This window comes from Gorilla gorilla, chromosome 4 (genome assembly GCF_029281585.2).
Source record: "Gorilla gorilla gorilla isolate KB3781 chromosome 4, NHGRI_mGorGor1-v2.1_pri, whole genome shotgun sequence".
In the NCBI taxonomy this organism is placed as follows: Eukaryota; Metazoa; Chordata; class Mammalia; order Primates; family Hominidae; genus Gorilla; species Gorilla gorilla.
The window spans coordinates 54,711,332-54,728,550 of NC_073228.2; the positions used below are offsets into that span (position 1 = coordinate 54,711,332).

General features: G+C 42.0%; 2 protein-coding genes across 2 annotated transcripts in view; both read left to right on the forward strand.

Annotated features, from left to right (window-relative positions):
* The window catches only part of LOC129533810 (neurofibromin-like), a 122,862-nt gene that overhangs the window by 96,411 nt on the left and 9,232 nt on the right, over positions 1-17,219 (forward strand).
* LOC134758532 (dual specificity protein phosphatase 7-like) lies at positions 3,157-6,307 on the forward strand. Its single transcript, XM_063706487.1, has one exon. It carries the CDS (start codon positions 3,162-3,164, stop codon positions 4,419-4,421), a length of 1,260 nt encoding a protein of 419 aa, XP_063562557.1. The 5' UTR covers positions 3,157-3,161; the 3' UTR covers positions 4,422-6,307.

A 17,219-nucleotide genomic window follows, 5' to 3' on the forward strand; every position in this document is an offset into this window, starting at 1 on the left:
GGTTAATTTTTTACATTGCTTTTCAAAATGTATTTTTTATTTCTGTTGAAGTAATGTGAGACATCAAGATAAGGTATCAATGCATTGAAACAAAGAAAAGATAAAGTATCAAAGGTAAAATGAGGGTGACTTTTAACCATACCATTTACATGTTGTTAATTACCATTAATAACAATGGGAAAATATAAATATAAAATTCTATCTATAGGAACCCATTGATCTCAGGGGTAGGGGAAATGAGGTTTAAGAATTGGTTTCTTCTCTTGCCTCATGTGGAAGACACTGAGATAGTCTTTTTCGAATCAAGTTAGTAGCATTTTGAAAATGTGTTTTCACTTTTTTCTAGAATCTGGTTAGTTTTAAAAATAGTTTTTAATTAAAAAAATAATATATATATATATTTGAAACACGGTCTCACTCTGTCACCCAGGGTGGAGTGCAGTGGTGCAATCATAGCTGATTGCAACCTCGAACTCCTGGGTTCAACCAATCTTCCTGCTTTAGCCTCCCAAGTAGCTGGGACCACAGGTGCACCACCATGCCCAGCTAACTTTTAAAAATGTTTTTGTAGAGACAAGGTCTCACTGTGTTGCCTGCCCAGGTTGGTCTTGAACTCCTGGCCTCAAGCAATCTTCTTACCTTGGCCTTCCAACGTGCTGGTTTTACAGGCATGAGCTACTGCACCTGGCCTGGTTTATGCTTTTAAAAAATCATTTTATAGTTTGCACTGCTGATTGCTTAAGCTATTTTATGTATGGGTGGCAACTTTACTAGTATTCTACCTTTGAAGAAGAATTTCTTAATTTCCAAATGGCAGAAGCCGTAGAGATGTTTTGACGCTTTTTAGAAAACAGTAAAGCATATAGTACTTCACATGAAGGTTTATCTTGAACTACTTTTCCAGTCTTCTTTCTTGTTATATTTGGCTTTCAGAAATTTCAGGTGAGAAATAAAAAGCCTTATAGGAGCAGTATTCAGCAAAGTGTGTTTAACCAACTTTGTTACATACACCAGTTCTTTGCTTTAAAAGAAATAGTGTTTTGTTTTTCTTAAAAGCTTTTATTGAGCTATAATTTACATGTCACACTATTCACACATTTAAAGTATACAATTCAGTGGCTTTTGGTATGTTCGTAGAGTTGTGTACCCATTACCACAGTTTCATCTCCCCAAAAAGAAACCTTACTTTAACAGTCATCCCTGTTTTCTTCATCTTCTCCTCTCACAGCCTTTGGCCAACTAATACACTAATCTACTTTCTTTCTGTCTATATAGATTTCACTATTCTAGTAATTTCATATAAATGGAATCATAGTTTTCTGTGATTGGCCTCTTAGATGAATCTTGAAAACATGTATCAGTCCTTTATTCCTTTTTATTGTTGAATAATATTTCATTGTATGCATATATACAACATTTTGTTTATTTCATCAGTTAATGAATATTTGGGTTATTTCCACTTTTTTGTTATTATAAATAATGCTGCTGTGAACATTTGTTTGTATACCTTTGCGTGGATATATATTTCCATTTCTTTGGATATATACCTTGCATGGAATTTCTGGGTCATATGGTAACTCTTCATTTAACTTTTTGAGGAACTGCCAGACTATTTTCCAAAGTGGCTGCCCATTTTACATTTCTACCAATAGTATACGCGGGTTCCAATTTCCCTATATCCTTGGAGTTTAATTATCTGTGTTTTTTATTATAGCTGTCCTAGTGGGTATGAAGTTGTGTCTCATTGTGGTTTTGATTTGCATTTTCCTGATCTCCAGATGTTCAAATTTCTTGATCAAATGGACTAGTAAATCTGAAATGAAAATATTTATACATTCATGTGGTGTATATGTATATGGAAATTTGTAATTGGCTTAATTGGCTCAATCCATTTTAGTGCTTTGAAGAATGTTAAAGTTTTCTGTTTTTTAGCAATAAATATCTTTAAAATGTTAAAGTGGTAATTGTTAACCAAATTTAATGTTGATATATGGTATTTATATTTTATGTGGTGATTCTATAAATGTAACTCCAAGTCTAGAGCCCAGGGACTATCTCCTTTTTTTGAACCCTGAGTCAGTTAATTTTCGTGTTTTCTAATCTTGACCCTTTTTTGAAATTCTATTTTTTTAGTGTGTAGAACAAATATCAGAACTTTTCTGAAATTACATCTATTTATTAAAATCTATTTTTAGAATACCGATTAAGTTATGAATTTTGTATAAATAAATTTTTGTGAAGATTTACTAATACAGAGAGCCAAAATGAAATCCATGTGGATTTCAAGTAGTATATGCCATGCTTTTTCTTGGCTTTTAGTATAATGCTTATTAAATTCATTGATTTAAGAACAATATCTTAAACACTTAAATATGATTTAGGGAGCCAGGCGTAGTGGTATGTTCGTGTAGTCCCAGCTAATGAGGAGGCTGAGGTGGGAGGATCCCTTGAGCCTAGGAGTTCGAGGCAAGCCTGGGCAACATGGCAAGAACTCATCTTAAAATAACCTTAAAAAAAAAGTTTGGCCTATAGAGTTACCTACTCAGTTCACTTTAAAGAACCAGCATGTTGAGTCTTATATTAAACACGTCTTATAAAGCAGTGGGCCTATTTTGTATCTAGTTGTCACATTTTACTTAACTTTTTTTCTGTCTCATAAAGACATGCTTTTATTCTATTTATTTCTGTTTATTAAGTTTTCTCAACAGTCATTGAATGCCAACTATGGGCACTTTATTGCAAAGGGATGACTAAAGTTGTGGCAAAGTTCAAAGAAAATTTCTTTTTCAGTTAGTATCACTAGGGCTAAAAAAAAAAAAAAGCCATCTGATTAAAACAGTTACCACTGAGGTGTTAATGATTAATAGAGTTGACCATCACAACGAATGGTCACTGTTAAAAGAGAAGCTTGTCTTTCCAGATTTCCAATTGATAGATTTAGGGAAGTGGCTTAAAATTTTTTTTAATTGGGGCTGTCAGGCCGCGGTGCGCGCGGAGGGCCGGCCGGGCGGGACGGAGGCCGGGAGGCCGGGAGGCCGGGGCGGCGGGCGCGCAGCTCGGCGGGAGGCGGGCGGCCGGAGACGCGGCTGGGGTCCGCGCGGCCGGGGCGCCGTCCCAGGGCAGGGCTGCCGGGCCCCGGCCCCGGGTCGCCCGCGCTCCCCATGAAAAACCAGCTCCGCGGCCCCCCAGCGCGGGCGCACATGTCGACTTCGGGGGCGGCGGCGGCTGGGGGCACCCGGGCGGGGTCCGAGCCCGGTGCGGGGTCGGGGTCCGGCGCAGGCACCGGGGCGGGCGCGGCGACGGGGGCAGGGGCCATGCCCTGCAAGAGCGCCGAGTGGCTGCAGGAGGAGCTGGCGGCGCGCGTTGGCGCGTCCTTGCTGCTGCTCGACTACCGGCCGCACGAGCTCTTCGAGTCGTCGCACATCGAGACGGCCATCAACCTGGCCATCCCGGGCCTCATGTTGCGCCGCCTGCGCAAGGGCAACCTGCCCATCCGCTCCATCATCCCCAACCACGCCGACAAGGAGCGCTTCGCCACGCGCTGCAAGGCGGCCACCGTGCTGCTCTACGACGAGGCCACGGCCGAGTGGCAGCCCGAGCCCGGCGCTCCCGCCTCCGTGCTCGGCCTGCTCCTACAGAAGCTGCGCGACGACGGCTGCCAGGCCTACTACGTCCAAGGTGGTTTCAACGAGTTTCAGACAGAGTACTCTGAGCACTGCGAGACCACCGTGGACAGCTCTTCCTCGCCGAGCAGCTCGCCACCCACCTCAGTGCTGGGCCTGGGGGGCCTGCGCATCAGCTCTGACTGCTCCGACGGCGAGTCGGACCGAGAGCTGCCCAGCAGTGCCACCGAGTCGGACGGCAGCCCTGTGCCATCCAGCCAACCAGCCTTCCCTGTCCAGATCCTGCCCTACCTCTACCTCGGCTGCGCCAAGGACTCCACCAACCTGGACGTGCTCGGCAAGTACGGCATCAAGTATATCCTCAATGTCACACCCAACCTACCCAACGCCTTCGAGCACGGCGGCGAGTTCACCTACAAGCAGATCCCCATCTCTGACCACTGGAGCGAGAACCTCTCCCAGTTCTTCCCTGAGGCCATCAGCTTCATTGACGAAGCCCGCTCCAAGAAGTGTGGTGTCCTGGTGCACTGCCTGGCAGGCATCAGCCGCTCAGTGACGGTCACTGTGGCCTATCTGATGCAGAAGATGAACCTGTCACTCAACGACGCCTACGACTTTGTCAAGAGGAAAAAGTCCAACATCTCGCCCAACTTCAACTTCATGGGGCAGCTGCCGGACTTTGAGCGGACGCTGGGGCTAAGCAGCCCGTGCGACAACCACGCGTCGAGTGAGCAGCTCTACTTTTCCACGCCCACCAACCACAACCTGTTGCCACTCAATACGCTGGAGTCCACGTGAGGCCTGGTGCACGGGGGGCATGGCACCAGGCCCCTGCTCGGCTCTCCACAGGGCTAGGTGGGAGAGCCCAAGCCCGCCACCTCTGGCCTGAGGAACCCCCAGATGTCACCTGTGCCCAGAGGCCCAGGCTGATCGGTGTCGGAGCGCCCCTCACCATCCTTGGGGGTAGGGCCCGCAGGCAAGGTCTCCCACTGCAGGGCTTGCTGGAGAGGCCTCGGCTCTTGGACACGTGGCTTTGGGCGTCCACCAGGGCCTCATCCTGTCCAGGACGCTCCTTTCTGCTGACGGCCCAGCCAGTTTTGCTGTTTTTTAAAGACACATCCACGGACCTGAGTTTACTTTTTACTTTTGGCAGGTAAATCTAAGCTCCCTGGAGCACAAAGAGTGTTTGAGCTCTTCTTGATTTTTCTTTTTTTTTTTTTTAAACAAAAAGTGTTATTTTCAGGCTACATGCAACAGTGGATTGTATAACCCAGTATTTCATCCCTTTCCTGATCCTGCAAGAGAGAGAAATGTTATCAGTTTTGTTTTTCGTTCAATTTCAAAAAGCAAGTATCGTGTTTGTTTTTGTTTTTGTATGGAAAAGACAGACCCCATGTTGACCTTGACCAAATGCGTTTTGCACATGTGTGAAGCCTCTGTTTCCTCAGCGGGCCCTTCTTGAAGGGGTGGCTTACTGCTCTTCAGGTATTGGGACCCCCAGTCGTGCCGCCTCCCACCCTTGGCCCAGTCTGACTTAGCCCTGCATTCGCCTGTGATGACTGCTGCAAGTTGTGATTGGTGGGCTGGATGGTGGTCTTTGCATTTTCTGCCGTCTCATCCATCCCTCTGGTGGTCCCTGCAGACCTCCCTGAGGCAGAAGGTGGGGAACCTGGGGCCCTGCCGCTGTCCCCCAGGAGGTGGGCCGCAGGGGGCTGCCAGGCAGTAGCATTAGCCCTCTGGGCTCAGCCCCTAAGAAGGCTTGGGCTCTGAGCCCTTTTATATACTTAGCCACTGCTTCTGTCTGTCTGTGTGTCTCTCTCTCTTCCTCTCCCTCTCTCTCTCTCTCTCTCTCTCTCTCTCTCTTTCTCTCTCCCCCCCTCCCTCTCTCTTCCTTTCCTCTCTCTTGTTGTAACTGGGAGTGGAGGCCCAGTGGCTGGGGAGACCTTAGGTGGTGGGGCCCAGCCCGACCTCCAGGTTCTTCCTTCTCCCTAGCTGTCGCTTTGGTCTGGCCACTCCCAGCCCCCTTGTCCCCTTGGAAGCTTGCCCTGCCCTCATCTTGCCCATGTCTTCTACTGCCAGGAGACTTGCACCCATTTCAACCCTAGGGCGGGGGCAAGTGGGGCAAGGATGCACCAGCAGAAGGGGGGTAAGGCTCTGTTCACTTCCCCCTGCCTCCACAGAACGAAGCCACGGATTCCGTTATCTTCCTCCAGTTTTGTTCCTTCTCCAGCCTCAGTTCCACCAGGTGTCAGGACTGCATGGGGGCCTGGGGCAGGCAGAGGGGTCAGGCCAGGGTCCCTGACGGAGCAGCACTCAGCATGTGAGTGAGGCCACAGAAAAACTCTGCCCCACTGCTTCTTACCTCACGGGGGTGGCTTTCAGGGATTCTTTAGGGCAGCAGATTAAAATCTTGCCACAGTCGAGAAATTGACAACAAGTCTCCATGCTGTACATGGTTCTCTTTTTCTCTCTTTTATTTTTAAAAAGAAAACCCAGAAAGATGTACCAGATTTGTGTAAATGAGGGTATGCCAGTAGGTGGCCAGTTTTGCTTTATGATCTTATGAAGGAAGATTTGTGACCCTACATATATATATACACACACACACATATATATATATCCCGAACCAACAACGGGACTTTGTTTATATTGCAAATAAATATTATTTTTTCTTTAAAAAAAAATTTGTTGTTGTTGTTGTTACTGTATTTTTCATTGTAAAATTTTCATTTGGTCTTCTGTATTTTCTGTTACTATGTTTAAACTGTTGTGTTTCCGTTCATTTCAAGAATGTTTGCCCTCATTTCTTTGGGAATTTTTGTAATAGCTGTTCTAAAGCCTTTGTCTATATCCAATGTGTCTCACCTGATTGATGGTACCTGTTGATTGATTGTCGTTTCCTAATTGAGATGATAATTTCCTGGTTCTTTATGTGCTGAGTGATTTCAGATTATATTCTAGACATTTGGAATATTGTGTTATGAGATTCTGATTGTTGCTTTGGAGATGTCGGTATATTTGTTTTATCAGACCTTGATAATTATGGGCTCAGAGCATCAGTTCCCACCAGTCTTAACGTTGGTTGTAGTTCCAATGTCAGTTAAGTTTTTAGAGTCTTTGCAGTGGTATTTGTATCTGTCCCATATGTGTATCACCCAGTAGCTAGACTGGGACCTGGGTTTTGGTCTATGCTGAATTTTAATTCTCAGACTTTGATAAGCAATTTAGGCTTATATCCATTCATATACAGCTGGGAGGTATACCCAGGAGTTCAAAAGACAACTTTCCTGAGCTTCTTCCTCTCCTCAATATTCATTTTACTTTCCATTTCCCTGGATCTCTGATTTTCAGTCCTCTGGTTAGAGAGTTAGGGTTTTTAGTTATACTACTGTGCCATATACTTTGTGCTACTGCATCTGTATCCAGAGCCAAGCTGTAGGAGGTAAGAGGACAGAGATGGGGGATAAAAAGCAATGAGAATTTGTCCCATTCTCCTAGGACCGTAGCTACTCTGGAGAGGGTTGTAGGCTAAATAATGGCTTCAAAGATCTCCAGGTCCTAGTTCCTGGAACCTGCATGTGACATTTGCCTGGAATTCTGGTAATCATTGTACATGTTCTAAAATGCTAGTTTTATTGCTTATTACCCTTTCTGAAAATATTTTTATTTATTAGGGAGACTCTTCCTTGATTACTTAATAGGTTTAAATAACTGTGTGCAGCACGTCCTCAAATAATGTCATCTCATCACTCATTCGGTGTTGTTTTTCATTATAATGTTGATGAAAAAAACATCAATTTCTGGCCAGGGCCACTGTGTGGTTTGCATGCTCCCCTACATGTCTGTGTGGGTTTTCTCCAGGTACCCCGGTTTCTTCCCTCATCCCAAAGGTGTGCACGTTTGATGACTTGGCATGTCTAAGTTGTCCCAGTCTGAGTGAGTGTGGATGTCTGTGTGAGTGTGCCCTGTGATGGGATGGTGCCCTTGAGCTGCTGACATAGGCTCTGATTACCTGTGACAATGAACAGTAATAATTGGGTAGATATAGTAATTTATCTTACTTTTTATTAATTTTCCTCAAATGTATGTATAGCTTACATTTATTTCAGTGTTTAATATTAGAAATGTTTTGGGGTATTTATTCAGAAGTTTGGTGATATTTTTGTGACCAGAAACATACCTCAGGAACTTGACTCTATATCAATTAACCTGTGGTAAAATTGGTTTTATTCTACCTGGTGTCCTTTGAAGTTGCAGTTTCCAAGAACCTATCCATGATGTTAAATGAGGACTTAATTGTATTCTTGGTAGTTTGTTTAAATAACAGTTTGGGATTTTCAACAGATTACTCCCCGAAAATATATTGTATGAGAGAAGAGTTCCAATGCTGATATTGAAGATACTTACGCGGTCATCCTTGGTATCTGTTGGGGATTGATTCTAGGCCCACCAGGATACCAAAATCTGCAAATGCTCAAGTCCCTTAAATAAAATGTTTAGTATGCACACACCCCTCACCCCCTGTATACTTTAAATCATCTCTAGATTATTTATAATACCTATTGCAATGTAAATACTACATGAATAGTTGTTATAGTGTATTTTTAAATTTTGTATTATTTTTATTTTTATTTTTGAGATGGGGTCTCACTCTGTCATCCAGGCTGGAGTGCAGTGGCGCTATCTTGGCTCACTGCAACCTCTGCCTCCTGGGCTCAAGCAGTCCTCCCACCTCAGCCACTTGAGTAGGTGGGACTACAGGTGCGCACCACCACTTCTGCCTAATTTTTATATTTTTTTGGTAGAGATGGGGTTTCACCATGTTGCCCAGGCTGGTCTCGAACTCCTGGGCTCAAGCAATCTGCCGGCCTCAGCCTCCCAGAGTGCTGGGATTACAGGCATGAGCTACTGTGCCTAGCTCACAGAAGTACTTTCTATCTAAGTGTTTATTATACTCGTATTTATTATCTGAATATTCTTAATCTGAGTCCCTGTATTTTACTATGTTTTAAAATTTTTGTTGTGGCAAGAGCTACTGTGCCTAGCTCACAGAAGTAATTTCTATCTAAGTGTTTATTATACTCGTATTTATTATCTGAATATTCTTAATCTGAGTCCCTGTATTTTACTATGTTTTAAAATTTTTGTTGTGGCAAAATATATAAAACATAATATTTGCCATTTTAACCATTTTAAAGTGTACAGTTCACAGACACTAACTACATTCACAATATTTTGCAGCTATCACCACTATCTTTTTCTAAAACCTTTCATCATCCCAAACAGAAACTCGACTCATTAACCATTAATGCTCCCAACCCCTTCCCCCAAACCCTCATAACACGCAGTCAACTTTTAGTCTTTATGAATTTGCCGATTCAAATTACTTTACGTAAGTGGTATCATATAATATGTGTCCTTTTGTATCTGGCTTATTTCACTTAGCATAATGTTTTCAAAGTTCATTCATGTTGTAACATGTATCAGAACTTCATTCCTTTTTATGACTGAATAATATCCCATTGTAACTAATAACTTATTTTAAAAAGTGGTCAATTTTTCACTCACATCCTTCTCTAACATTTCTCTTACAAGGCTACCATTTTTGTATCTTGCTAAATGTTGGATGTTATAAATTGATGTAGCACACCAGCTTGAAAATGATGTAGGATATCATTAATTCAGTAAAATTTTTGTGTTTTGGTTCTACTCCATTTAAGTTTGGGGGCAGGAAAACAATTCTGTAAATTCACCTGACCTAGTCCCAGCCTCGTTTTCTGGGTTTGGAGGTGGGGGTGCAGCTAAAAGCCGCTAATGATTTTGTCACAGTTTCATAATCCTGAAATTTTTGTTGTCTTTATTTGAGTCTCAACTGGAAATCCTCTGCTTCATGGAGGTGGAGTTCAGCTGTTTGAATTGGGAAACTGGAACTTTCCCTCCTAGAGATGTGAACAAGTCCTTTTCCCTGCTGCTTCTTAACCACAGTTAATATGCATAATGGTTAATCCCATGCTGTTCTCTAGATGGAATTAGATTAGTGAAGAGTAGGAGAATATATAATTCTTTAATCACTACCATTCAGCATAAAATTGTATTAGCCTAAACAAGCCAAAAGGTCATCACTTTGTTGGCTAAAAATTTCAAGCTTGATCTTCTTCTATATCTTTATATATGCTGAGTTTATAAGGAAACTGCAGTTTAAATAGATTAATTTTGTTGCTTTTAGCCTAGTGTCACAGCCTAAGATGAATTTGATTTAATTCTGTTAACCTTTTAGCCATCCCTACCAACTTTGTCATTTACAAAACTGATACACATGCTTTCTATGTCACAATTTGTACCACTGATTTTAAAAATGTTTAACAGTCATGATCAATTACAAAAGCCAGTTGGCTGGTTTTTTTTGTTTGTTTTCTGTTTTCTTGAGACAGAGTCTGGCTCTGTCGCCGAGGCTGGAGTGCAGTGGCACCATCTCAGCTTACTGCAATCTCTGCCTCCTGGGTTCCAGTGATTCTCCTGCCTCAGCCCCCCAGGTAGCTGGGACTATAGGCGCATACCACCATGCACAGATAATTTTGTATTTTTAGTAGAGACGGGGTTTTACCATTTTGGCCAGGCTGGTCTCACTGTGTTGCCCAGGCTGGAATGCAATGGTACCTCAATCTCCCAGGCCCAAACAATCCTCCCACTTTAGCCTCCTGTGTAGCTGGAACTGCGGGTGCATGGCACTACACCTGGCTAATTCTTAAATATTTTGTAGCGGTGAGGGTCTTGCTATTTTGCCCAGGCTGGTCTCAAACTCCTGGCATTAAGCGATCTTCCTGCATTGGCCTCCCAAAGTATTGGGATTTATAACATAAAATTAACCATTTTAACTTTTTTTTTTTTTTTAGACAGGGTCTCACTCTGTCACCCAGGCTTGAGTGCAGTGGCTTGATCATGGTTCACTGTAGCCTTGACCTCCTTGGCTCAAGTAATCCTCCCAGCTCAGCCTCCCGAGTCGCTGGTACTACAGGCATGCATCACCATGCCTGGCTTATTTTTAAGTTTTTTTAATAGAAATGAGGTCTCACTATGTTGCCCAGGCTGGTCTCAAACTCCTGGGCTCAAGTGATCCTTGTGCCTTGGCCTCCCAAAGTGCTGGGGTTATAGGCATGAGCCACTGTGCCTGGCCCATTTTAATCACCTTTAAGTGAACATTTCGGTAATATTAATTACATTCACAATGTTGCCCAATCACCATGCCTATCTACTTTCAACATTTTTCATCACTCCATTTTTCTCAAATTTACATGGAAAAATAATTTTTCTTTCATCACACCAAACAGAAATACTGTACCTGTTAAGCAGTTATTTCCCATTCTTCTTCCTCCCCAGCCCCTGATAACCTCCAGTCTACTTTCTACTTCTATGAATTTGCCTGTTCTAAATATTTCATATTGTGGAATCATACAATATTTGCCATTTTGTGTCTGGCTTATTTCACTTAGCATAATGTTTTCAAGGTTCATCCATTTGTAGCGTATATCAGAACTTCATTCCTTTGTTTGTTTGTTTGTTTGTTTGTTTTTATGAGTCGAAGTCTCGCTCTTTTGCCCAGGCTGGAGTGCAATGGTGTGATCTGTGCTCACTGCAACCTCCACCTCCCAGGCTGAAGCAATTATCCTGCCTCAGCCACCCGAGTAGCTGGGACTACAGGCGCCCACCACCACACCCGACTCATTTTTTGTATTTTTAGTAGAGACGGGATTTCACCATGTTGGCCAGTCTGGTTTCGAACTCCTGACCTCAAGTGCTCCCCCTGTCTCAGCCTCCCAAAGTGTTGAGATTACAGGCATGAGCCACCGTGCCTGGCCCATTCCTTTTTTTGTAGTTACAGGAACAGCACAGAAGAGAGACAATATTAAAAATATGTACTTGCTAGTTGAACTGCGGAAACATGCTCACTGAAACACTTTGACTTGCATTAATGCTTTACATACCCATATTTATATTAAAAATTCTCTTGCAACATGAAAATAGAAAAACTCCCTATACCTGATTTCCGTTCCCCATTTTCCCACTTGCAGTCATTTACTTAGGTAGCTTTTCACCCCATGGGGAAAAAAAAATCTAGGGTTCAGAACTACCAATAACAGGGAAGAGAGAATTTTTTTTTTTTTTGAGAATGAAATGTTACTCATCATAGCATATTCTTAAGCATGTGCTCCATATATGCGGCAAGGTAGCTGAATGTCTTGGCATAATTGTTACATGTTTGGCATGGATAGCAGAGTGGTTGATGTCTTCAAAAAGGCCAACCATCATTTGCCTCCTGCAGAGCACCAGTAACTGTATTATGAAGCACAGATCTGTTTTGAAGTCCCATATCAGATGCTGGAAGGGAGGTTTGTGAATCAGAAGTTCAGTGGACTTGTAATCAGGTTCAGTGTCACAGAGTACCAGGCCTGTAATGATGACGTTTCTTTACTCCTCCAATAGAGGGTGCACTCTTGTGAATGGCTTTTGTGGCTAATTGCTTCCTGGGTGCTTTACCACGGGCAGTTTGCAGGCTATCTGTTTTGTACAGGCCATGCTATAGAGACTTGTTTACTTATTCTTCAGCTCCCTCTGCAGGAGCTCAGTGAGCTAAAGGTGCTAGAGAGCTGTAATGGCTGCAAACACCCATTCTTTTTTATGGCTAAATAATACTTCACTGTGTGTATATACCACGTTTTATTCATCTTTTTATGGGTTGTTTCCACTTTTCTTCTATTGTCAATAATGCTGCTGTGAATATTGGCATACAAGTATCTGTTTGAATCTCTGTTTTCAATTCTTTTTGGAACAGAATTGTCAGGTCATATGGTAATTCTATGTTTACCTTTTTGAAGAACCACCAGGCTGTTTTCCAGAACAGCTGTACCCTTTTACATTTCCATCAACAGTGTATAGATGTTGCAGGTTTTTTTACATTCTTGTTATTTATTCATTTTATTTTATTTATTTTTATTTTTTGAGATGGAGTCTCACTCTGTCGCCCAGGCTGGAGTGTGGAGTGCAGTGGCATGATGTCGGCTCACTGCAACCTCTGCCTCCCGGGTTCAAGCCATTCTCCTGCCTCAGCCTCCTGAGTAGCTGGGACTACAGGCGCACACCGCCACGCCTGGCTAATTTTTTTGTGTTTTAAGTAGAGATGGGGTTTCACTGTGTTGCCCAGGCTGGTTTTGAACTCCTGAGCTCAGGCATTCCGCCCACCTAGGCCTCCCAAAGTGCTAGGATTACAGGCGTGAGCCACCGTGCCTGGCCTTATTCATTTTATTATAGCCGTTCTTGTAGGTGTGAAGTGGTATGTCATTGTGGTTTTGATTTGCATTTCCCTAATGACTAAAGATGTTGCATCTTTTTATTTAAGTCATTTGCTCTTTTTAAAATTGAGTGGTCATTTTGTTGTTGGATATATAATCCCAGGCTGTTTTTTTCTTCTTTCAGTATAGTAAAATTGTTTCTTCTGTTGTCTTGTGGCTTGCATTGTTTCTGATTACGAGTCAGTGATTATTCTTATTTTTGTTTCACTTTATACCTTTTTCCCTCTCAGTGCTTTCAAGATTTTCTCTATTACTATTTTTCAGGAATGTATGATATACCTTTGTTTGGTTTTGTTTATCTTACATATGAGTTTCTTTGAGCATTTTGGATTGGTGGGTTTATCATCAAATTTGGAAGGTGTTTCGGTACTGTTCTTCAAATATGTTTCTGTTCACCCTTCCCTTTTCTTGGTCTCTAAGTACAGGTATGTAAAAAGCTTGGTGGTTTTTCACGGGTTACTGAGACTGATTATTTTCTCTCCTTTCCTCCCACCACCCCCAGTTCTAGCTCTTTTTCTTCACTTCTCTTTTACTTCAGATTGGATAGTTCCTATTCCTGTTTCTTCAAGTTCACTGCTCTTTTATTCAGTAGTGTTTAATATGCTTTTAAGGCTACACAGGGCCAGGCACAGTGACTCACCCCTGTAATCCCAGCACTTTGGGAGGCCTAAGCAAGTGGATCTGGATCACTGGAGCCCAGGAGTTCAAGACCAGCCTGGGCAACATGGTGAAACCCTTCCTCTACAGAAAATACAAAAAATTAGCCAGGAGTAGTGGTATACACCTGTAGCCCCAGTTACTTGGGAGGCTGAGGTGGGACGATTGCTTGAGCCCGGGAGGCAGAGGTTGCAATGAGCCAAGATCATGCCACTGTATTCTCCAGCCTGGGCAACAGAGAAAGACCCTGTCTCAAAAAAAAAAAAAAAAAAAAAAAAGCCACACAATAACTTTTTAGTTCAGATATTATATTTTTCACTCTAAAGTTTCATGTTTCTTTTTAAAATATAGTTTCTATTCCCATGTTTTTATTTTTGTTTAAATTCTTGAGCATATTTATAACAGCTGTTTTAAACTTCTTGTATACCAGTTTTTATCATCTCTGTCATTCTTTTGCCTCATAATTTTCTGGTGATTGGTTACAATTTTCTGTTTCTTGTATCTAGTAACTTTTTGATATCTAGTAGACATTGTAAACCTTATGTTATAAGTAGCTGAATTTGTTGTCGTTATTTTTAAAATGTTGGATTTTATTCTAGCACACACTTAATCACAGATTAGCTAATCCTCTTTAATCCTGTGTTAAAGCTTTGTAATGGTGAGTCTTGAATAGACTTTAGTATAAGTATGGTTTACCTCTAATACTAAGGATTAACTCTTGGGGTCTCTCCTCAATGGTCTGGATGTTCAATGAGGTGTCTCTTCTGCTTGACTGATAAGCTCAATGTGAGCTTTGGGTACTATTCCGCTTTCTAATCCCTGGTAGTTGTTTCCTCAGTGTATGTTCTTTGCTTAGACTTCAGGAATTTATACTTTGCATTTGTATATTGTTATTTATTCAGAATTTCAAGGGGCCCTTTATTTTTTTTTTGGAGCTAAGCATGACTCTACCTTATGATATTTACTTCCAGGAAAGACATGGTTAGTATTATGAAACACATTTGAAGAAAAGAAACATTTTGTTCTATTGGACTCTGCACTAAAGAAACAGTAATGTGAACACACACACTTTTTAGTTTTAGAAGGAAAAGTTTTTCAAAACACACACATATAGGAACAGAGCTTGCATTTTTTTAATCTTATTTTTATTTTATTTTTTGAGACAGAGTCTCACTCTGTCACCCAGGCTGGAGTGCAGTGGTGCGATCTTGGCTCACTGCAACCTCTGCCTCCCAGGTTCAAGCGATTCTCCTTACTCAGCCTCCCGAGTAGCTGGGATTACAGGTGCCTGCCACCACGACTGGCTAATTTTTGTATTTTTAGTAGAGACGAGGTTTCACCATGTCGGCCAGGCTGGTTTCAAACTCCTGACCTCAGGTGATCCACCCAGCTTAGCCTCCCAAAGTGCTGGGATCTGGGATTACAGGCATGAGCCACCGTGCCCAGCCACAGAGCTTGCATTAAATGTTAACATTTGAAATTTTATCAGTAGTAAGTATGTTTTATGCAAATGAGTACTTAATGTATTCATACACCATGGGCCTTATGTTGTGTTTGAGTTATTCTTCGAAGCTCACCAACATACAGCATGACTTATTTTGTGAATTCATGTTTCATCTTTGTCATTACCTAAAGATGGCTTTTAAGCATGTAGGTTGGTGACATCAAGTTCTTTGGAAAGGTATATATTTTTTGCCTTTTTAACTTATGTATACTTTCCTTTTTAACTCTGTGTCAGTCAGGATAAATTTTTTAGCCTGGGCAACATAGTAAGATCCCATCTTTACAAAAAAATGAAAAAATTAGCAAGGTGTGATGGCGTGTTCCTGTGCTCTCAGCTACTTGGGAGGATCACTTGAGCCTGGGAGGTCAAGGCTGTGATGAGCTGTGGTTATGCCACTGCACTACAGCCTGGGCAATAGAATGAGACCCTGTCTCAACAACAATGACAACAACAACAACAACAGATGGAAAAGTATTGATCCTCATGAGAATTATATAAAATGAAAATTTGAAAACATTAATTTGGTTCTGTTGATGAATTAAGCAGTTAGATTGGTGTACTAGAGTTTACTCTGGAAAAATATTTTCAAGCAAAAGTTATGAGCTCATCAGTGCTGAATTCTTACTAGTTAACAAAGTGACTTCGAACTCTGGGTTCGGCCTTCTGTCCTCAGATAGTATTTCCCACCCAGGGGCTGCTTTCCAGCTTAGGTCTTGGAATGAGATGACTTGGCACATTGCTTCAACATATGTGTCATGGAATGCAACTAAGGCCCAGAAAGTTAAGTGATTTGCTTAAGACCACATAGTTGGTATATTAATAAAGCCTGGCTTCAATGTCAGGCCTTTCTGACTCTAAAAGCCATGATAAAACAGTATCTGTCACTTAACTATTTCCCCTAAGGAACTGTGGGATAACCCTTTACCCTATATCCATTAGACAGTGGAATGACCAGGACCAGAAAGCAGCAGTTGAAACATGCTACAACTGTTTCTAAACTCTGGAGACCTACACATATCTACCGTTTTTTTTTTGGTTTTGTTTGAGGTGGAATTTCGTTCTTGTTGCCCAGGCTGGAGTGCAATGGTGCAATCTCGGCTCACTGCAACGTGCGCCTCCTGGGTTTAAGGGATTCTTCTGCCTCAGCCTCCTGAGTAGCTGGGATTACAAGTGCCTGCCACCACAACTGGCTAATTTTTTTGTATTTTTAGTAGAGACAGGGTTTCACCATGTTGGCCAGGCTGGTTTCTAACTTCTGATCTCAGGTGATCCACCATCCTCGGCCTCCCAAAGTGTTGGGATTACAGGCGTGAGCCACTGTGCCCGGCCTACATCTACCCTTTTTTGACCTCTTAACTGTTAGACAAGAGGTAGGTTTTTGGTATGTTATAGTATAAGTCTTTTTCTTTGACAATACAGACAGATTTCCCTTTCTTCAGAGCTAATCATATTATTTACTGGGATGACATCATTGTCTGAAAGGAGGCTAGTGAGATCATTACCACATACATCAATCTTTTATATTAGTATAACAGTGTATTAAGTCTCTGACTGGATAGTCATGGCTACAAAATGTTTAAGAAAGTGTTTTTCTTTTCCTTTAGGGTTGCATAATAGATACATTTTTGGGGGGGTACATGTGATCATTAATCCATTCATAATTTGGAAATATAAAATCTCAGTGTACTTGGAATATTCATTACCTTAAATGTTTGTCCTTTATGCTAGAAACATTTGAATTAATTTTTTCTAGTTATTTTGAAATGTACACTAGATTATTATAATCACCTTACTAACACTACATTTTATTTCTTCTGTCAAACCGTGTATTTGGGCCCATTAATCAACTTATCTTTCTTCCCCCCTCCTCCCCACTACTCTTCCTATCCTCTGGTAACCACCAATCTACTCTCATCTTCATGAGATCTACCTTTTTTAGCTCCTACACATGAGTGAGAACATGTGATATTTGTCTCTCTGTGCTTGGCTTATTTTTGTTTTTTGGTAGTGATGAGGTCTCACCATGTTGCCCAGGTTGGTTTCAAACTCTTCAGCTCAAGTGATCCTCTTGCCTTGGCCTCCCAAAGT

Coding starts and splice junctions, on each gene's coding strand:
- LOC134758532 (XM_063706487.1), top strand. CDS start 3,162: ATGAAAAACCAGCTCCGCGGCCCCCCAGCGCGGGCGCACATGTCGACT.